The 22,749-nt window shown below is 36.7% G+C and overlaps 1 protein-coding gene across 3 annotated transcripts in view; it reads right to left on the bottom strand.

The window, feature by feature from the left end:
• Positions 1 to 487: 487 nt before the first annotated feature.
• The window catches only part of UGT2B4 (UDP glucuronosyltransferase family 2 member B4), a 58,656-nt gene continuing 36,394 nt past the window's right edge, over positions 488 to 22,749 (bottom strand). The window contains exons 1-6 of one of the 3 annotated variants that reach the window (XM_028848541.2): positions 15,254 to 16,073; positions 12,283 to 12,431; positions 8,020 to 8,151; positions 5,234 to 5,321; positions 3,851 to 4,070; positions 488 to 1,459 (exon numbers count right to left, since the gene is read on the bottom strand). In XM_028848541.2, coding sequence (XP_028704374.2) covers positions 1,183 to 1,459; positions 3,851 to 4,070; positions 5,234 to 5,321; positions 8,020 to 8,151; positions 12,283 to 12,431; positions 15,254 to 15,974 — 1,587 coding nt within the window. In that variant the 5' untranslated portion in view covers positions 15,975 to 16,073 and the 3' untranslated portion in view covers positions 488 to 1,182. Of the gene's footprint in view, positions 1,460 to 3,850; positions 4,071 to 5,233; positions 5,322 to 8,019; positions 8,152 to 12,282; positions 12,432 to 15,253; positions 16,074 to 22,749 lie in introns of those variants that run through there. The other 2 variants (XM_015138593.3, XM_028848542.2) reach the window with 2 other exon arrangements.

Raw genomic sequence — 22,749 nt, 5'->3', positions numbered from 1 at the left:
GTGTGTGTGTGTGTGTGTGTGTATATATATATCTCACATTTACTTTATCCACCCATTGGGGGATGAATAAATATATATATACTATTCAGCCATCAAAAGAGACAAAATAAACCTGGATGCAGTTGGAGACCATTATTCTAAGAGAAGTAATTCAGGAATACAAAATTAAACAATTCAGGCTCTCACTTATAAGTGGTACCAAAGCTATCAGGACACAAAGGCATACGAATGATATAATGGACTCTTGGAACTCAGAAGGAAGGGTAGGAGGGGGGTGAGGGATAAAACACTACACATTGGGTACAGTGTATATTGCTTGAGTAATGGGTGCACCAAAATCTGAAAAATCACCACTAAAGAGCTTATCCATGTAACGAAAAACCAACTGTCACCCAAAAACTATTGAAATAATTTTAAAAAATGATTAAAAAACAGATGAATGTTTTTAAATGACCAGAAAAATAGAATTGGCTCAAAAAACCAAACGCATTGTAAAATTAGTTTATTTTGTAGTAGAAACCAGGTATGAGTTGCTGTATTTCTAATTTCACATACTTTCCACTGGGAAATGACCGAAACTCTAAAATGGTAAGCATTTTTATCATACCTTTTAGGAAGAAAAGTGATGCTGAAGCTGGATGCACAATGAAAGCCAAGCAGCACCACTCATCTCAAAATATCAAGAGGAAGAGAGAGACTATTTATACAATCTAATTATTTAATAGTTTCCTCAGAGACAGTTAAAACAAAACAATCCTGCATGAAATTAATCCAAAATATGCTGAGTATGTGCAAAACAGTATTGATACTGTCAGTGCACTTCTTAATGCTCTTGTTTCCATGTACAGTGTGTGATATGTAATTAAATTTAGTATATTTTTTTCATAGAAACTGTGAAGTAAAACAATAAATTTCAATATAAACTCAATAAATTACAGTATAAGTTTATATGGCTTTATATCATTTTTACTTTCTCTAATGTTTTCCTCCTTGAAGTGAAATATGTCTAATGGTTAATCAGGTACTAAATCTCCAAAAAAAGAAATTTAGACTTGAAAAGGTAAGTTTTGAAAGATGCTTTGTGACAAGAAGAAAGGAATCTTGTATCACGACCTCTTCTTGTTGTAATAAACTGAAGGAGTCTCATTTATCGGATTTTGCAGCTTCCAGCCTCAGATGTAATTAATCTCTTTTTCCCTTCTTTCCTGTTCTAACAAACTTCAAGACACAAAACAGACATTTTGTGATGATGAAAATCACAGTTGCCACACAGGCCAACAGGAACCCAATCACATCCAAAGAGTGGTACTGGAACCAGGTGAGGTCGTAGGCAGCAACCCGAAGGTGTTTGGCTCCTTTATGGCGCATGACAAATTCAATCCAGAAGACTGCTCGATCCAGGGGCTTCACTGGTTGATCATGATGAATGCTTGATAATTTCATAGCATTCTCTTTATATCTAAATGATAAGCATAAAGGTATCAACATTGACATGTACCCTAGAACTTAAAGTATAATAATAATAATAAATTTAAAAAATAATAAAAAAAGAAAGTAAGTTAATTAGGCCAGGCATGATGGCTCACACCTGTATCCCAGTAATTTGGGAGGCCGAGGAAGGTGGATCACAAGGTCAGGAGATCAAGACCACCCTGGCTAACCTGGTGTAACCCTGTGTCTAGTTTAAAAAAAAAAAAATTACCCAGGCATGGTGGCACACACCTGTAGTCCCAGCTACTTGGGAGGCTGAGACAGGAGGATCACTTGAACCCAAGATGGGAGGTTGCAGTGAGCCAAGATCACACCACTGCACTCCACTCCAGCCTGGTGACAGAGTGAGACCCCCTCTCAAAAAAAAAAAAAAAAAAAAAAAGTAACTTAATTTGCCTGAGCATATCGTCAATGAAAGGTTTTTCAAGTATCATATGATTCAAAGTAAATGTAATAGAATTGACATAGAATTTGTGTATTTTAACTTGAGTCATCATAGAAAGTTTAGATTTTAAATTGGATTTCATAATTGACAAATATTTTTAAAGTAAAAATGGAAGTTCAGGTGAGAGAGTTAATTATTGAGGTAGAGAACATATGAGCATTTTATTTCTTTTAATTTTTAGTTTTTTTGAGTACATAGTAGGTGTATATATTTATGAGGTACATGAGATGTTTTGATGCAGGCTGTTATGTGAAATAATCACATCATGAAGAAAAGGGTACCCATCGCTTAGGCATTTATCCTTTGTCTTATGAAATATACAATTACACTACTCTAGGTCTCAAACAGGCATTCAAAATCACGCTCAGCATCATGAGCCATTTTAAGTGGAGAAAGATATATAGTTAAAATACAATTTGAGAATTATCATCCTTAAGTTTCTAAAGATGTATTGTGTTATATGGGTGAAATGCCTCATAGCCATGAGCTCTGCTTCTATTCTAATATTTTGTGTCCTACTGTTTCTCACCCAGTAGCCAGAATGATTTTTTTTTTTGAAATAAAAGTCAGATTATGATACTGCCTTGATTAAGACTTTTGCCTGAACTTTCATCATATCAAGAATAAAATCCAAAAAATTATTTGGTCCTCAGGATCCTCCAATATCAGACACTAGTAAGCTCTCCTTCAGAAACTTTCCCATGCACACTAGGTCTTCTAGGGATGTTGGCCTTATATTTTTCTTTAAGCTCCCATCTTAGCACCTTACACATTGTGTCCCCTCTACCCACAGTTGGAGTATTCTTTCTTGCAACAACCCAAGGCATGCTTCTATCTCTTTTTGAGGCAACCCTCTAAATGTTACTGATAAGAGAGGCTTTTCCTGGCCACACTATGATAGAATACCTAGGATTTCCTCTATTTTTTGTGTTTATTTTTAAATTATTTGAGGCCTAGAATCTTAAAATACATTATATGGCTTCTAAAATACACATTTAAGTATAAAACACATAAAATAAATGTACACACACTACGTGAGACAGCTCAAAAAGGTAAGATCATCTTAAACATTATTGTGAAATGAAAACACCAATTTATCTATCTCTCAGATCATGATAGAGACAAATAAAATGTGGCATACCCATATTATAAAATATGTTGCTGTAAAAAGAAATGAAATGTTAATACACGCAACATAAATAAAGTCAAAAACCATAAAAACAACAAAAATTGTAATTGGTGAAAGAAACATCATAAGTTGTATGATTCAATTTGTATGAAATATGTAGATAGAATAATCGACAGAGAAGGAAAGCAAATTGGTGTTAGCCTAGGGCTAAGGGGTCATGGGAAGTGACTTCTATACCATTATGATTTCTTTTATGTTGATCAAAATGTTCTAAAATTGTATAACAGTGATGGCTTCATGACTGTAAGCATACTAAATACATTAGGATTTTATACTTTAAGTAGGTGGGTTTTATGCTATGGAAGTTAAATTATCAAAACTGTTACAATAATGATAGTAAAAATAAATTTTTCAGTGAGAAAAAAGATATACTTTGGGGCATTTTAGATATTGAGTTAAAATATTTTATTCTATGATTTCAAGTTTATCCTTCCTTTCTATTGTGGATTGATTATGTCAAATTTATTTTAAAATATCTTATTATGTATATTACTTTAAATTTTTTTGTGTAGAAAATTATTTCAATAATTGGTTATTCATTAAATGTATGTGGTTCAAATAAAATTTTTGAATAACAACTCAAAAATAAAAGCAGATTTCAGATTGTTTAAATCATTTAAATTCTTTCAAAATCAGTCTCTTATAAAAAGGATAAGAGCCATACTCACTATTGACAAGAGAACCTATCTATAAATACCACCAAGTAAAGAAAAAGTGATACTCACAAAGGGTCATTAATTACTGTTTTCAGTGCATGGAGTAAGTCTGTACTCGACATTGTGTTGAAGTCCAGACTAACAGCTGCGCCCTTGGCCTTCATGTGTGCAATGTTATCAAGCTGATCTGCAAACAATGGAACGCCCACCATGGGAATTCCATGGTAGATCGCCTCGTAGATGCCATTGGCTCCACCATGAGTTATAAAAGCTCTGGTTTTTGGATGACCTAGGATTGGATGAATTTTAGCAAAATTATTCGTAGGAATAAAATGAGAAATGCACGATAGAAGAATATGAATGTGGCAGTGTTTCCTAGATAACACACTGAACTGAAATAAAATTGTTTTCAGACTTCAGAGGAAGGAGCACCTACTTCTGCTGGAGATGTAAGTGAAGGCTATGTAGTGTGTTCAACTTCAGACCAAAAAAATAATACAAGATTACCAGTTGGACTAACAAAAAAGTGCAATTTAGATAAGGAAACACAATGTGCAAAAAGGAAAAAGCACAGAAAAGGGATGGGCATGTAAGAATGTGTTCTTGTTTTTTGTTTTGTTTTGTTTTAATGGAGATAGAATCTCCCTCTGTTGCCAGGGTGCAGTGCAGTGGTGCAATCTTGGCTCACTGCAACCTCCACCTCCTGCGTTCAGGCAATTCTCCTACTCAGCCTTCTGAGTAGCTGGGACTACAGGGGCAAACTGCCATGCCCGGTTAATTTTTGGTATTTTAATGGAGACTCAGTTTCACCATGTTGCCTAGGATGGTCTTGAACTCCTGAGCTCAGTCAATCCGCCCATGTCAGCCTCCCAAAGTGCTAGGATTACAGGTGTGAGCCACCTTGTTTGGTCGGAATGTGTTCTCTTAAGTACAGTCATGGAGTGTGATATGTGGGGTGTGCAAGGCAGCAGGCAGTGAGGTGGTGGTGGTGCTAGAATTGAGGAAGGACAGGTCACACTTCATTATGAAATGTGTCAACACTTTTTGATTAAGATTAGGGATTTAATCTTACACAAAATGCAGTGTCCATGGTGGTAGCAGAAGAGCTGTTATTTTTAGTGACATTTGAAATAACCCTACAGAAGAGTAAAGTAAAGTTGTAGAAATATGAGAAAGGAAGACAACCCAGGAAGTGCCAGAAAAATTTTGTGAGAGGAAATAACACCTGAAATAAAGATACTCTGATCATAAAGAATGTGGGTGCCTATCATAAAATGCCAACAATTATTGTTTATTCTTTTCACCCTAGGACTGGAAAATAAATATACAGAAGTTTCATTTTATTTTTAAGTTTTTCCATAACAAATGTTCAATAGGCTTGTTTCATGATGACTATTAACACTCTAATAATCTGTTACTAATATATTCAATATTTGCTCTCCAAAGACTTACCAAGAAGATCATTCTGGGGTAGCCACTTGTACAGCTGAGTATTGAGTCCTAAGGTATCTGGTTTATTCCCATCAAATCTCCACAAAACCTGTTACAGAGAAGAAAATATCTTATTCCATGAGAGGAGCTCAAAAGTTATAGAATGTTAGAACTCTAAAGAGATTAACAATGAGAACAAGGGATGTTAAGTAACAAGAACTACTCAGACTGATGTAAATAGAATACTCACATTTCATTTCCTTAATTTTATAATTAGTTAGGTATATAAGGAAATCATGATTTTTCAAAATAGTAGCTTAGACAAATAAGATTACCAATGAAAAGTTCAAGTATTCAAAAAAGTTGTTACACTTTTCAAAAGAAAACCTATATGGGGCCAACCTCTATATGAAAAAAAGCTTAACATCACTGATCAAAACCACAAAGAGATACCATCTCACATCAGTCAGAATGGCCATTATTAAAAACTCAAAAAATAACAGATGCTAGTGATGTTGTATAGAAAAAGAAATGCTTGTACTCTGTAGGAGGGAGTGTAAGTTCAACCACTGTGGAAGACAGGGTGGTGATTCCTCAAAATCCTAGAGGCAGAAATACTATTCAACCCAGCAATCCAATTACTGGGTATGTATCCAAAGGACTATAAATTAGAACATGCCCACATATGTTCATTACAGCACTATTCATCTTCACAAAGACATTAAATCAATCTAAATGCCCTTCAACGATGGATTGGATAAAGAAAATGTGGTATATGTACACAGTGAAATATTATGTAGCCAAAAACAGAACAAGTTCATATCTTTTGCAGGAACATGCAACTGTAGACCATTATCCTTCACAAACAAACACAGGAACAGAAATCCAAATACTGCATGCCCTCACTTACAAGTGGAAGCTAAAAGATGAGAATACATGAACATATAGAGAGGAACAACATACTCTGCGACTTATTGTAGGGTGGAGGTTGGGAGGAGAGAAAGGATCAGGAAAAATAACTAAAAGGTACTAGCTTACTACTTTCATGACGAAACAGTCTGTACAACAAATCCCCAAGGCATAAATTTACCTATGTAACAAACATCCCCATTTACAATGAAATTAAAAGTTAACAAATGGAATTTAATTTTAAAAAGATAAACAATTTTAATAATTATATGCATTGAAAATTTTAGGTAGTCATCATTCTAGTGTGGAAAATCTGTAACAACTTACTAATGACCTATATGCTTATTCTGTGTTATGTATTTTATGAGTTTTCATCTACCAAATTTAATATTAATTTATTCATTTTTTGAGTAATATGGGAAGTAGTTCACTTATATCTACTTGTCTGTAAGTTATTTTAATAGGGTTTGATGTCTTTGATAAAAATGCAAGTCTATAAAATAAGCCACCTGGAAGAAGTCAATTAATACCTCAAAGGTAGCATATATAACTTCTTTGAAATTACAAATTATCAAGCACTACTTCCAAGAAAAATTTCAAGTGATAGCTTTTGACACAAATTCAGAGTATTCTCAGTATTGCTAATTTTGGATATTTTTTCAACATAGAAATGAGGAACCTATAGGTACTACAATTAAAAATACAACTCTAGAATAAATTTAAAATTGTATTTTGCTGAATTTTGGTCAACTGATTGCTAACACTTAGACAATGTGCTACAAAATTTTGACAACAGAGATTCATATGTTCTGCTGTAGCTAAGACATTTTTATGTTTACGTTACTAATTTTGGAACTCCCAAGGAATCCTTATAAATTAAAAAAAAAAATTTACAGTGTTTAAGTTCTATTTGTTACATCCATGTTAAAATAACTTTGAGATTTTGGCAAAATATTAGCATAGGCCATTACAAGAAGGCTATAGCAGACAGGGAACTAAAAAGTGATCGACACATTTTATTCTATATCAAAGAAAATATGTTCCTACTATGTTCTATGGAGGCAGCATCTGAACCTGTTCCCCTGCCTGGCTTCCTTCTGCTTGAGTCCTTCCTGTATTTCCTTCTGCTGCCTCCACTGGGAGGAGTTGTTAATCTCACAGTGCAGCATCCTTGTGGGGCTACGTATTATACTACACAAGGTCCACCCTCAGAGCAGGATCCATCTCCATCCTTTTTCTTTCATCTTCCTACTTCAGACATTGGCTGGGTCTGGTCCAGCAAGGCAGGCTGCTTTTTCTCTTTCTCCAAACTTGCCTGGCCATGTAGGTCTTTATATTAGTTGTCTGACTAATCCTGTCCTTTCTCTGAATAGTACCCTGAATATCACTCAAATAGGCCTACACCAAATTGTACCGGAAGTACACGAGACTGGGTAACATGGCAACACTAAACTGCATGATGCATGTCAGACTTTTTAAATACCTGCTATTGTTATTGTTCTAGTGAAGTTACTAAAATGTAATGTTTTCTAACATCTGTAGGGTGTACACTGCCCTCAGGAAATCTTAAACAGAAGGATTAAATCACAGGGGCAGAATTTGGTGATAGCTCTTACCTGACCCCAATGTCATGATAATACCAAAACTTTACCTGCAACTCTTAATTATATTGATTCCTGATCACAATATTAATGCCAAATTAATTACCAATGAAAAACACCCTCTGTATTATTTTAGTATCTTCCATATATATTTTTGATTTTGAGTTAATATCTGAGATAATTAGTGCTTTCTCAACAGCTGAATTTATAGGCAGGAAGTTTCTACAGTTGGATTCTTTACAAACTTTAACAACCTCTTTCAGTAGTTTTTCACAATATTAAGACATTTTATCTAACCTTTTGTGGGATCTTGGCGAGTGCTGATGCAATTACGTTGGCCCTTTCTTCTGACATGTTACTGATCATCGACCCCAGAGAAAACACCACAACACCATTGTCTCCAGAGCTCTGGACAAACTCTTCCATTTCCTGTGAAAAAAAGAACGTGTTCCATCATAATAGATTATCAGCACAGCAAGCACTGTGAAACAATTGGTATACAAACTAAAAAGAGAAAATCAACTACTATCAGGAATAATTGTAATAAAGGATGTTTTTTCACTGACTCAATTATTCAGGTTTTTTTGCAAGATGTATACTATGAGATTGGTTGCCTCTGTTAAGAGTATTTGTGTAAATATGTGTATATATGTGCGTGTGTGTGTGTGTGAAAGAGAGAAATGAAATAGAGCTATTACATTGTATATGGGGAGATACCTGAACTCTTCATTTATAATATTTTAAGTACTAATGTAGGCTCCTTAAAGTGGCACCATTTGGCTTTAATGCTATATTGTTGTTCTGCTAAATCACATATGTTTATTTTACACAGGTTTTCTGCAGAATTATTTTAGTTGGAAGTCATTAGTGGTTGACTTCCCTGACTCTGAGCACTGAGGAAAAGTTACTCACAGCTGGGATTATGTAAATCTACATTTATCTTACTATAATCCTTTACATGTCACTTAAAGTTTGTCAGAGTTTTCCAGTCTTTTTTCAAAAAAGAAAAAAAAAGTAACTGCAAAAAGTGGTGGTTAAGAATCACTGACATTCTGGAGTCTGCTATTGTGGTTTGGAATTTCTATGAATTAATTCTAAGAGTCTCATTTATAATACAGAATTGTACAGTATATAGTTAGACAGTTGAATTATCATATTTTTCAGCTGATTGTTTAGGTGGAACACCTATTGCCCTGAAATCACACTGTTAAATTGATGTCCTATCTTTAACTGCATGTGAGGAACTCTCATCATCTCTTTGCTGTGTCTCAGAGGCAGCAGCACTTGCACCAGAATGGAAGAGACTGCCAGGCCTTTCTGCAGAGGAGATTTGGTCACCTTCTTGAGTAGCTCACTCACACCACATACAAATCTTGGTGAAAACGTACTTGGCTGGAATTTATTGAGAATCATTCTGACTTGTGTTCCCAATCTATGCCAGTTTTTAAAGTTAAATAATTTCAGATGTAATCATTGGGATAAAACTTTCTCTTAAGTGTTCTTTACAAAACAAAGAGCAAAAATCCAAATGCTTATTTGCAGACCACATATGGGTGAGTATTTTTTAAAATATGACTTCTAATCTTAAGAAATTAGTGTTAATGATATCAGAGTTATTGTAGTACTGTTCCAGATAATACATGGGATACCCAGGTATTGTGTGTGATTGCAGTGACCTATAGCCACATTTGATGTAACTTATGTTCAGTGTTTTGTCTCAGTGGCTTGATGCTCAGAGCTTTCTTCATCCACCGAGTGTTAAAAAAATATAACCACGGTTTAAAGATTAATTATTGATGTGGACTAATTGTTTCCCATTCTGTGACAACTTAAAAAAACAACAACACTATTTATGTAAGGAATTTTATAAAAGTATTAAAAGTTCTAAAAAGAAAATAAATTTTTAAATAAAATTTCTGTCTAGAGATGTTATCATGGTAAACTATGTTTTCAACATGGCTTTTGTTCTATTTTTATAGCTCAATGTACACTTGTGACATTTACTTAGACAATTTTGTTCTTATTGTATGTGCTTTTCCTCCTACAAAAAACGTGTAATCTTGTAATATTTATTATTTTCTACTTCGCTTTACTTTTATTATAGCTGACTGTAATTGAATATTGTATTGATAAAATTATTATAATGTTACAGTATGCATCTAATATAAGGTTTTAATTATTCCTTCATTTAAGATGTTTGATTACTTCCAGTGTATATTTTATGAATATTTTCCATAAATATTAAATATGTATATCTTGATTTTTTTTCTCTGTATGAATTCATGTAAATTTCTTATAAAACCAATGGCTATATGCATTTTTAACACTTGATACATTTGCCAAGTGTCCTTTTCTATTAAAATATACGTAAATTATCTGAGAATCTAATATTTAATTGAATAGAAAGCAACTTGGGTTTACAATTATTTTGCATAATAAACAATTAGAAAATGGGTTTCACAACCATTGACTTGCATTCAAAGCTTTCTTCAAGTTAATAACAACAGGTAGTATAAGTAATTAACGACAGCTAGTATTAGTAACTATCACTGTTATACTACTAGTCATCCTTTTTCTTACCCTTCTACACCTCCTACTTTCTTGCTCCTCCTACTGGCACTATCGGTTTCCTGTAATGTGAGTGGGGAAATCTTTCAAGAGTAGGATAGGGTGGCACAGAATTTCCAATAGTCTCACTTCAGCTTTTGTCTCTTTAGAAAGTTACCAATATAAAGCCCATACAATTTGAATTCAACATAGATATTAAATTTTAACTATGGAATAAAATATCAGCACCATGTTGCTGCTAATAAGGAGGTAGAAAAAAATGATCTCTTAAGAGATTACATAATAATGTGATAAACAATGCTTACTTTCTACCTACTTCTTAGAACTGTGATATCAATTTAAAGTATATGAGGTTCTTATGTTTCTTCATAAAGATTATAACGTTACATGATGACAGAATTCTTTTGTTATTGTAAACTAAGGGCACTATTCAGATACAAGTGGTAGAAATTATTGGGTATTTATTATACATGCATTGTTCATTTTTTCTGTGCTTCTCTATCAGGCAGCTATGATGTTGAGACACGAGTTACCCCAGGAAGCTTTACTGAGTTGCTTGTTTTAAGGCAGAAAACACCTGCTCTAATAGGGTATGTTTATGCTAAGAGGTAAACCTCTGGAATCTCAATGCAGAATGATTTAAATATTTGAAGAAAATCAAGTAAACACTGGGTCTTGCTTCAAATATTATTAGAATAACACATTTATATTCTTAAGGAATTATTTTCTTATAAGTTAGAATACTGGTGAAGATCCTTATCATTTATGGTAGAATTTTACAATTTCAGCTCGTTCATCTTACTGTCGGAACTGACATGTCTTCTTTGAATCAAGTCCACAAGGTAACTGTCATATAGAAGACAGGCAGGACTTTGTTAGAGAATGCAATCTTGAAGCACTGAATAATTAGTTTCTATTACATGTGAAATGATATCTCAAGTGACTTACACATGTTAAGTAATTAGTAGTATTCGTAATAACAACAACAGCCATAATTGCAAAATTAATAACTTTTCTGAATCACTAACTATATGCCAGAGACATTTTAAGTGGTTTATTTGTATAACTTTTTTCCACACAACACAATATGAGGTTAGCACTATTACTGCAAAAGTAGGCATAATTAATTCTATCCACTCTCTAGTTCACTTTTCCATCATCTGCTACCTGAATTCATACAAAATTTTCTGAATGATCAGATCTTCCCAGTCTGGCCTTTCTGCGATTTAATTCATTGAACATCTTGGAATATTTTTTAAAATATAATCTTATCACATATTTTCTTTTCTTAACTCTTTTTAGTAGTTCCTGAATGTACTTAATACATATTTCAGTTCCTAAGGAGTATCTGGCTCTGTCAGCGTCATCTGATTCTTACTCAGTATCTCCCTTGCAAACTAAACTTTGAGTCTTGAGAACTGCCCTGAACATTTTGCCTGCTTTTCTTTTTGTGCTTTTTTCTCTCTTTGTTTCATCTATTCCCGCATATTGTTCGGCTCTCATCTAAATTATTAATATCAGTGACTCCAGGATACTCTATTGTCTACACTGAATGCTTCCTTAGCATTGGTTTTTCCCTGGAGATAAGAGTTTTTGCACAGTTTCTATTACTTGCAAATATTGTATCTTTCAAAGTAAATATAAGGTGTGTTGGGACAGAAACTGTGTCCAACACACTTACCTGTGGTGTGTGCTAATCTCTTTTATAAATATTCTTTTAATGAACATCCAGTACCTTCTTATGTGTTGCATAATCAAAGCTTTAATTTACCCACCCTAATGTCAAAGTCTCCTTAGTATCCCTCTTTATCTGTAATAATGATGAAATTCACAAACTTGTGATGGTATCAACATGTATGTGAGTTTTTAATTGGTATGTGCTTTACTTTCCCACTACCCATGTTTCTTCCAGTCTAAGTCAAACACTCTGAATGAATGTAGAACCATTTGCACTGAAAATTCAAAGCAGACAAACAAACAGTAATAGTTTACCTTAGGTAGGGGTTTGGCAGGTTTGCAGTGGAGTCCTCCAACTAACTCAACATGTGGTAAGAGTGGGTGAGGAAATTGAAAATCCCAGTAGTTTCGAATCAGCCATATTTCAGCTTTTGCCATTGTCTCGAATAATGTAGTAGGTCTTCCTGAAGGGAAAATAAAACAAGAAAAGGTAGATGACACAGGTCATTTGGTAATTTCCTGAAAGAAGTTAGAATAATGTAGGCAAAAATGCAAGTGAAGTGTTTGTGCTTTGAAATATATATACATATATTCATATATAGGCATAATTTAATTTTTATGTATTATATATTTGGCCCCTGTGTATTTACAAGAAAGACAAAGTGGTGAGAGGATCATGAGGGAAAACTACATCCCTTATGTCACATCAGTATATTCACAACCATAAACAAGCCATGGAGTATTAATCACCATTTCTTTATTTTTTAAACCTTCATAGTAACAAATATACATAAAAGTCACTCTTGGAGCTCCATTATCAATGAATTCTACTGTACCCATGAAAATAATTTTCTAAGAAATACTCTCATTTCCATAATTCATTAATCTAGTCCTTTTATCTTTGGATCTTTAAGTGAACCGTTGATTATTTTGAAATTATGGCTGAAATCCTTGTACCTGCAATTGATTTGATTCATGCTAAGATCTTAACAATATTAGTTTGTAAGTAAATATATTTGCAAATTACAGCTAGAAAGCTTTGAGAAATTATTAAAATAGAAATGTGTGTTCAATATTAATTTGGCTCATATTTTAAATAAAGATGCATAGTTTCAAAAAACTATACAGTTATAACTTTTCAAAAATTATTACTATACTTTAAGTTCTAGGATCCATGTGCACAACATGCAGGTTTGTTACATATGTATACTTGTGCCATATTGGTGTGTTGCACCCATCAACTCATCAGCACCCATGACGTCATTTACATCAGGTATAACTCCCAGTGCAATCCCTCCCCGCTCCCCCTCCCCATAATAGGCCCCAGTGTCTGATGTTCCCCTTCCCGAGTCCAAGTGATCTCATTGTTCAGTTCCCACCTATGAATGAGAACATGCGGTGTTTGGTTTTCTGTTCTTGAGATAGTTTGCTGAGAATGATCGTTTCCAGCTGCATCCATGTCCCTACAAAGGACACAAACTCATCCTTTTACATGGCTGCATAGTATTCCATGGTGTGTATGTGCCACATTTTCTTAATCCAGTCTGTCACTGATGGAAATTTGGGTTGATTCCAAGTCTTTGCTATTGTGAACCATGCCACAATGAACATACATGTGCATGTGCCTTTATAGCAGCATGATTTATAATCCTTTGGATATATACCCAGTAATGGGATGGCTGGGTCATATGGTACTTCTAGTTCTAGATCTTTGAGGAATCGCCATACTGTTTTCCATAATGGTTGATCTAGTTTACAATCCCACCAACAGTGTAAAAGTGTTCCTATTTCTCCACATCCTCTCCAGCACCTGTTGTTTCCTGACTTTTTAATGATCGCCATTCTAACCGGTGTGAGATGGTATCTCATTGTGGTTTTGATTTGCATATCTCTGATGGCCAGTGATGACGAGCATTTTTTCATGTGTCTGTTGGCTGTATGCATGTCTTCTTTTGAGAAATGTCTGTTCATATCCTTTGCCCACTTTTTGATGGGGTTGTTTGTTTTTTTCTTGTAAATTTGTTTGAGTTCTTTGCAGGTTCTGGATATTAGCAGTTGTCAGATGAGTAGATTGCAAAAATTTTCTCCCATTCTGTAGGTTGCCTGTTCACTCTGATGGTAGTTTCTTTTGCTGTGCAGAAGCTCTTTAGTTTAATTAGATCCCATTTGTCAATTTTGACTTTTTTTTTTTTTTTTAACAGGAAATGGGGAAAGCATTCCCTATTTAAAAAATGGTGCTGGGAAAATTGACTAGCCATAAGTAGAAAGCTGAAACTGGATCTTTTCCTTACTCCTTATACGAAAATTAATTCAAGATGAATTAGAGACTTAAATGTTAGACCTAATTACATAAAAACCTTAGAAGAAAACCTAGGTAATACCATTCAGGACATAGGCATGGGCAAGGACTTCATGTCTAAAACACCAAAAGCAACGGCAACAAAAGCCAAAATGGACAAATGGGATCTAATTAAACTAAAGAGCTTCTGCACCGCAAAAGAAACTACCATCAGAGTGAACAGGCAACCTACAGAATGGGAGAAAATTTTTGCAATCTACTCATCTGACAAAGGGCTAATATTCAGAACCTACAAAGAACTCAAACAAATTTACAAGAAACACACAAACAGCCCCATCAAAAAGTGGGCAAAGGATATGTACAGTTACAACTTAATGTTCACACTTTGACAAGATGACTGGCCTTAAAATGAATAGTTTCCAATCCTTAAGTGAAGCAGAATAGAAGCATTGGAAACTTCAAATTATATGCATTGGTTTCTGTTTCTGAAATGGAGACATTATTTCTCTCAACTGTGGAGGAAACCTCCTGGTAACATGGGTACATATTGCAATTACTAAATAAGGAGACAGGTATACAAGATAAAAACAATTTCTGCAATGTTAAACAGATAGTTCTAGAAAAATGTGTAACTACTCAGTCTACCAGTATACAACCCCCAAGATGTTTCTTGATGAGTCTGACTTTTTTTAAGACAAAAAATTATAATACAACAGATGTGTGATTGCTTAAAGAAATCTAAGGTGCACTAATATACAGGTTTATGACTTCTTGGAGTATTCTGTATGGTTATGGCCACAGTGTTTTAACAGATTCTATGATTTACCTTTTCTATAGTGTTTGTGAGTTTGATAATCTTTTTCTTTCATTTGATAAATTCACTTGCAAAAAGCTCCCACTACCCTGACTTTATGGCTTTATACAAGCTCAGCTTCAAAGGTACAAGAAAGTTAGATCTCCATGCTACCAAATGAAAAAATTACTTACCTAGAACTTCACTGTAAAACTGATCCCACTTCTTCGTATCCCATGCTTGAAACCAAAAGTCAAAATATACCATATAGATCATATTTTTTACTCTCTCCATGAAAGTCATTTGATCACTGAATTCTGACATAACAACAGGTACATAGGAAGGAGGGAACAGAAATCCTCCACCATGCTTTTCAATCGCGTAGCCAGGAGAGAAGCGGAGGCTGTACACAAAGGGTATTTTAAGTAGCTCAGCCAGCAGCTCACCACAGGGGGAAATAGCATCTGCAAGAACAACATCAAATCTTGACTCCTGTAGTTTCTTCATAAGTTTCTTATTAGAAACCACATCTTTACAGAACTTTCTAATCATGTCACCATATGTCCACATCATTTCTTGTACTTGTAAAAAATGTGGCCAAAATGTGTCTTTTGGAATGTCTGACCATCTCTTAACCAGTTGTGTGACGCTATCCTCAAACTCAGTTTCAGTTAAAGATGTCGGACAAATTTCAAATTTAAGAGCAGATGGGTTGTTGGGACCAGGAAGAATGGAAGGTGAATATGCCAATACAGTCACCTCATGACCTCTCTGGACAAGCTCATCCAGGATTGTCTTTATATTCATCCAATGGCTGAATTCTGTGGGCCACACCAGGACCTTTCCACAATTCCCAGAGCTCAAGTAACAGCTCAGCTGTATCAGCAGAAGAGCTGAAGTCCATTTCATAGACATCCTGATGCAATGCAATGCTTGTTTTCCAGTTGCCGCTCTTTTCTGTCATTTCTCATGGTGACATCCAAGTATAAATCAGTCAAGAAGTTAAAATGTAACTTTTACACTTCAAAGTAAACACATTATATTAGCAGTCTGAGCACGTGGATAACAAGGAGACAAATAAACGGTAGAAGACCTGTTTATACAAGTGGGTTTATTTTCCTTTTCATATTTTTAAGTGCTATAATTCAGCTAATATCAGTGATCTTGGGTGGACACATCACCTGACTCATGTAATATATTTTAGAATAGTGTCCATAAGAGTAGCTGTGAAAGGTTCATGTTCCTGCAGTGTCTTTGACACAGAACTAAAGATAAAATAGCTAAACATGGTTCAAAAACTTCTGTAAATTTGTTGAAATATAATTCAGATACCATACAAATTATCACTTATTGCATAAAATTTAATGTGTCATAGTATATTCACAGAATTGTGCATCTACCATAACAGTCAGTTTTAGAAAACTCTTATCTCCTAAAACTAAAACCTATACTCTTTATCCTTTTACTCCCTACCCCTAATTTTTGCATTTGTCCTATCTTGGACAAATGCTAATTGAATTTCTATCTCTATAGATTTGCCTGTTCTGGACATTTTTTAATACATGGAATCATACAATATGTGATCCTTTATGACTGGCCTATTTTACTTAGTATATTTTAAAGGTTCATTTATGATAGAACATTTATATGTTGATTCTTACTACCATCAGGAATGATTTAGAGAGTTTCAAGATGACACTATTCCTGTAGACTTTGTTGAATTTATCAAGGATAAAGGGAGGGGAAGATATAAAAGTAAACCAGGCCTGCAGTACATTCAGCAGACAGCTTTCGGTTAGTTTGCTCTCTGACTCACTTCTTCATAGTTTTTTGGTTATTATTATATAATTATGCAGACACTGTTACAAGATTATAGTTCATCTTAACTGTTCTATAGATAATAACTTAAACATTTTGAAATGTTGTTTTCTCACCTTCAGTTCCTACATACTGATGAAACCACTGACTCAGCTGGTCTAAAGGACTTCACTGATGCCAGCTGTTCTCAAGGACACCACAAGGAGCTGACTCACCAAAGACTGCAGTTTCCAACTACTGATGATTTTAAGGTATTTCTATGGAGTCAGTGGTGATATCTCCTTTATCATTTTTATTGTGTCTATTTGATTCTTCTCTCTTTTCCTTTTTTTATTAGTCTAGACAGCTGTCTATTTTATTTCACTTTTTCAAGAAACAGCTCCTGGATTTGTTGATTTTTGAGTAATTTTTCGAGTAATTTTTCATGTCTCTATCTCCTTCAGCACCACTCTGATCTTGGTTATTTCTTGTCTTCTGCTAGCTTTGGAGTTTGTTTGTACTTGGTTCTCCAGATATTTTAGTTGTGATGCTTGCATCAATTTGAGGACTTTCGAGCTCTTTGATGTGGGGATTTAGTCCTTTAAATTTCCCTCTTAACGATATTTTAGCTGCATCCCAGAGATTCTGCTACATTGTCTATTTGTTCTCATTGGTTTGAAACAACTTCTTGATTTCTGCCTTAATTTCATTACTTACCCAAGAATCATTCAAGAGCAGGTTGTTCAATTTCCCTGTAGTTGTGGGGTTTTAAGTGAGATTCTTAATCTTGAGTTCTGATTTGATTGTGCTGTGGTCTGAGACACTGCTTAGCATAATTTCAGTTCTTTTGTATTTTCTCAGGAGTGTTTTACTTCCAATTCTGTGATTGATTTTAGAGCAACTGCCATGTTGTGCCGAGAATAATGTATATTCCTTGGTTTTCTGGGTGGAGAATTATGTAGATATCTGTCAAGTCCACTTAATCCAGAGCTGAGTTCAAGTCCTGAACATTGTTGTTAATTTTCTGAATTTTCTGCTTCAATGATCTGTCTAATATTGACAGTGGGGTGTTAAAATACCCCACTATTATTGCGTGGGAGTCTAACTCTCTTTGTAAGTCTTTAAGAACTTGCTTTTATAAGTCTGGGTGTTTTCTGTATTGGGTGCATATATATTTAGGATAGTTAGCTCTTCTTGTTTAATTGAACCCTTTATGCTTATGTAATGGCCTTCTATATCTTTCCTGATCTTTTGGTTTAAAGTCTGTTTTGTCAGAAACTAGGATAGCAAGACATGCTTTTTTCTGATTTCTGTTTGCTTGATAAATTTTCCTCCATCCATTTATTTTGAGCCTATGTGTGTCTTTGCACATGAGATGGGTCTCTTGCATACAGCGTGTTGATGGGTCCTGACTCTTCATTCAGCTTGCCATTCTATATTTTTTAATTGTGGCATTTAGCCCATTTACACTTAAGGTTAATATTGTTATAATCCCATTACTGAGTATATACCCAAAGAATATAAATTATTATATTTTAAAGATACATGCACACATATGTTCATTGCTGCACTATTCACAATAGCAAAGAGATAGAATCAACCCAAAAGCCCATCAATGATAGACTGGATAAGGAAAATGTGGTACATATACACTGTGGAATACTATGAAGACATAAACAGGAATAAGATCATGCTGTTTGCAGGGACATGGATGCAGCTAGAAGCCATTACCTCAGCAAACTAATGCAGAAACAGAAAACCAAACACCACATGTTTTCACTTATAAGTGGGAACCGAACAATGAGAACACATGGACACATGGAGGGGAAGAAAACACAATGGGGCCTGTTGGGCTAGGGAAGGGAGGGCATCAGGATAAACAGCTCATGCATTCTGGGCTTAATATCTCAGTGACAACTTGATAGCTGCAGCAAACCACCATGACAAATATTTACCTATGTAACAAATCTGCACATCCTGGACATGTATCCTGGAACTTAAAGTAAAATAAATACAATGAAGAGCAACAAAAATAAATTATGAATAAATGACATCTGAACTAAGAAAGAAGAAAGAAAGAAAAGAAAGAAAGAAAGAAAAGAAGGAAAAATGAAAGAAAGAAAGAAAGAAAGAAAGAAAGAAAGAAAGAAAGAAAGAAAGAAAGAAAGAAAGAAAGAAAGAGAGAGAGAAAGAAAGAAAGAAAAAAGAAAGAAAGAAAGAAAGAAAGAAAGAAAGAAGGAAGAAAGAAAGAAGAAAGAAAGGAGGGAGGGAGGGAGGGAGGGAGGGAGGCAGGCAGGCAGGCAGGAAGGAAGGAAGGAAGGAAGGAAGGAAGGAAGGAAGGAAGGAAGGAAGGAATCAGGATGATGGCCCACCCAGGAGCAATGCAGAGACAAGTGAGCCTCCCTGACCCAGGGAAGTGAAGAGTGAATGTGCAACCCCAGGTAACATTCTTCTCCCACAGATCTCTGCAACCCTCGGATCAGGAAATCCCCTCATGAAACCACTCCACCAGAGCCTTAAATGTGACGCACATAGCTACATGGAGTCTAGGCAGAGCAGCAGCTCAGCCATGTGTAGAGATCTGGGAGTTTTAGATACCCCAGCTTTCTGGGCTTCCTGGCAAAACTAGCTGTAGCTCTGGCAAAGTGGGAGGTTAGGAATGAATATATACTCCTAGCAAAGAGGCTTAATTCGGGAGGCCAAGCGGTGACAGTCTGCAGGCACCACCTTCACAGCACATCACAGGATAAGATCCACTGACTTGGAATTCCAGACAAGCATGGTAGCAGTGTTGTGCCTACCCGAGATGAAGCTGGAGTTGGGTGAGGAGGGGAAGTGAGCAAGGCGGGTTGCCAATTTTGCTATTTGGGCAACTTAGCTGTACTGCATTTTTAGCTTTCGAGAGTCCAAATGGACTAGAGGGATGGAAGGAAACCCTCAGCTGTTGCAAATCTGTTCTACCTAAACTTGGCCAGACTGCTCTTTAAGCAGGTCCCAGATCCTGTTCCTCCCCATTGGGTGGGACCTCCAAACAGGGGCTTCTAGCCACCCTACCCAGTGCTCTCCCACCAATAGAGATTTGAAAACACCCTGGGAGAGAGCACCCAGGAGTTGTGGGCTGCCTTCTTTGCTGTTTGGGAGACTTAACAATTCCAGCTTGGAGGTTTTGAAGAATCCAAGATAACTAGGGTGAAAGTGATGGCCCAGCACAGCAAAGCAGTCCTACAAAAATATGTGACCAGACTGCTTTTTAAAGTGGGTCCCTGATCCTGTTCTTCAACACTGGGCGGAGTCTCCCAACTGGGATTTTTGGGTACTGCCACTGGTGTTCCTCAGCTGACAGAGTTTTCAGGTCTCCCTAGTACAGAGCTTCCAGGGGAAGGGGCAGGCTACCATATTTGCTGTTTGGACAACCTAACCATTCCTGCCTTTGAGCTTTGGAGGTTCCAAGGTGACCAGAGGCTGGATGTGTACCCGCAGCACAGTACATCTGCTCTATGAAAATGTGGTCATATCACTTTTTGAAGCAGGACTCTGATCCCGTTCCTTCTGACTGTGTTAGAACTCCCAACTGAGGTCTCCAGACACCTTCTAGAGATGTGTTTGGGCCAGCAGCAGGTCTGTACCTCACTGGTACAGAGCTATTAGAAAAAAGAGCAGGCTGCCATGTTTGTTGTTTCTCAGACTTAACTGGTGATACCTTCAGTTACTGGAAAATCTGAGGTAACTAGAGACTGGAGTGGGCCCCCAGCATACTGCAGCAGCCCTACAGAAAAGTGGCCAGATTGTCATGTGGGTACCTGTTCCCATATCTTCTCACCAGGCAGATCTCCCAAACCTGGCCCTCTAGCCACCCCCTGCCAGAACTATTGATCTAGTAACAACTTGGAAACTCCCTGGATAGAGCCTCCAGGGGCACATGAAAACCTCTCTGCCGCAGCCTCTGCAGTCGAACTTAGCTTGCTACCCTCAGACTACCACAGGAGCAAAGACCGTAAATGCCATATCCACAACTCCAACAATCTCCAGTTGATTCAAGAAGAGGAGGCCAGTTTATCTCCCATGGATTCTACACATCACACTGCTAGTCACCAAATGGGGAGCCCCTGGCTTAGACCCCCTGAACAGCCTCTCCATCCTGGGATTATTGCAATGAGTGATTGCTAACCAGCATCTCTCTGGTATGGCTCCTTCAGGAGACAAGCAAAGTGGTGGAGCAGTAAGTCAGCTGATGTGAAGCCCGGAGGGGTTGGTGTGGAGCCCAGAGCGGTTGGTGTAGAAGCATCTGTAGGAAAGCCATCAACGGCAATCTCTCTAGGCTCAATTTGCTCACATTAGCCCTAGGGGAATTGTTGGACCTGGTCTTTGCAGGGCAATTCTGCACATCAGATGAGGCTGGTCTGACTGGAGTACTCCTTGGACTTCCGCCCTCTTCCAGGGCCCCAGCCTGGCCATGACTACTTACACGGTAGTCCTTGGTGCCCTAGGATCACACATCATAGCTTCTGCAACAGAGGACTGTGCCTGACTGGGGAGCTCCAGTGAGATGGCCCCCATAGCCATGCACCAGTCTACATGTTCTCTCTCAATACTGCAGTTTCCTCTTAGCCCACAGTAACTCCCCACACCGCTGTTCTGGTGCAAGTCTGCATGAGTGGGTTTTGCTTTGCTTGCCCCAGCAGCACACAGGAGTGCAGTACAATCTCCCACTGCACCGCTCCTCCCTGCCGACAGCCTTTGCAGACATAGCCTTGGTGGGCACAGAATCAGAAAGCCCTGCCCCTGCCAGTCCCCTAACCTTGTGCTAAAGCTGCACAGAGAACAGGAAATCCTCCCACACCCTGAGTGATCACTTTTGCTGGTGGGGCACAGAGAAGAGACCCAGAACTATGCTGCCCAGCAACCCACCCTACTCCAACACCATCTCCATGGTAACAGCACACAGTCTCCAGCAGGGGCTTTCCACTCCCCCTCCAGTTGCCTCGCTTCAGCCTTCGTGATGAGTAACCATAGTGAGGCAGACACCTCTGCATTCACTAGCACTCTGCTGCAGCTGCTGCACCTCAGTCACCTCAGCTCAGAAGACTCAAAACCTTGAGGAGCCAGAGAACAAAGTTGGGACCCAATAGAAGTCCACTGGAGTTAAAGCACGTGGTACAGGACTTGGGAACAGTAAGTTGGCCCCCCAAACTCTTCCAGAAACAAAGTCAGTTGGCTGAATTCACCTTATATCACCATGAACCCTCAAGGTAATTAAATAAGATAAAGAAAAACACAAGCAAAGGTCAACAACCTCAAAAATTTAAGATACATAGGCCCAAAAAGATAAAAAAAGTATTGTAAGAATACTGAAAACTCAAAAAGTCACAGTGCCTTCTCTCATCCAAATGACCACTTCACCTCTCCAGCAAGGGTTCAGAACCAGGCTGAGGCTAAGATGTCTGACATGACAGAAGTAAAATTCAGAATGTGGACAGAAATGAAGTTCACTAAGCTAAACAAGTACATTATAACCCAAAAGCAAGAAAGCTAAAAATGATAATAAATTATGATAGGAGCAAAATATAGTATAAAGAACTCACTTTACATAGTAACCAGTATAAAGAGGAAAGCAAACAATCTAATAGAGCTGGAAATTATACCACATGAATTTCATAATGAAATCACAAGTATTAATAGCAGAATAGATCAAGGAAAGAAAAGAATCTCAGAGTTTGAAGAATGCCTGTCTGAATTAAGACAGGCCGACAAAAATAGAAAAAGAAAGAATGAAAATGAAGGAACGAAACCTCCAAAAAATACGAGATTTTGTAAAGAGACTGCATCTACAACTAACGGGAGTACCTGAAAGATATGGGGACAATGGAATCAACTTGGAAACCATATTTCAGGT

The sequence above is a fragment of the Macaca mulatta genome, chromosome 5, assembly GCF_049350105.2.
Source record: "Macaca mulatta isolate MMU2019108-1 chromosome 5, T2T-MMU8v2.0, whole genome shotgun sequence".
In the NCBI taxonomy this organism is placed as follows: domain Eukaryota; kingdom Metazoa; phylum Chordata; class Mammalia; order Primates; family Cercopithecidae; genus Macaca; species Macaca mulatta.
The sequence above is the reverse complement of the archived record's forward strand: the minus strand, read 5'-3'. Positions and strand labels throughout refer to the sequence as shown.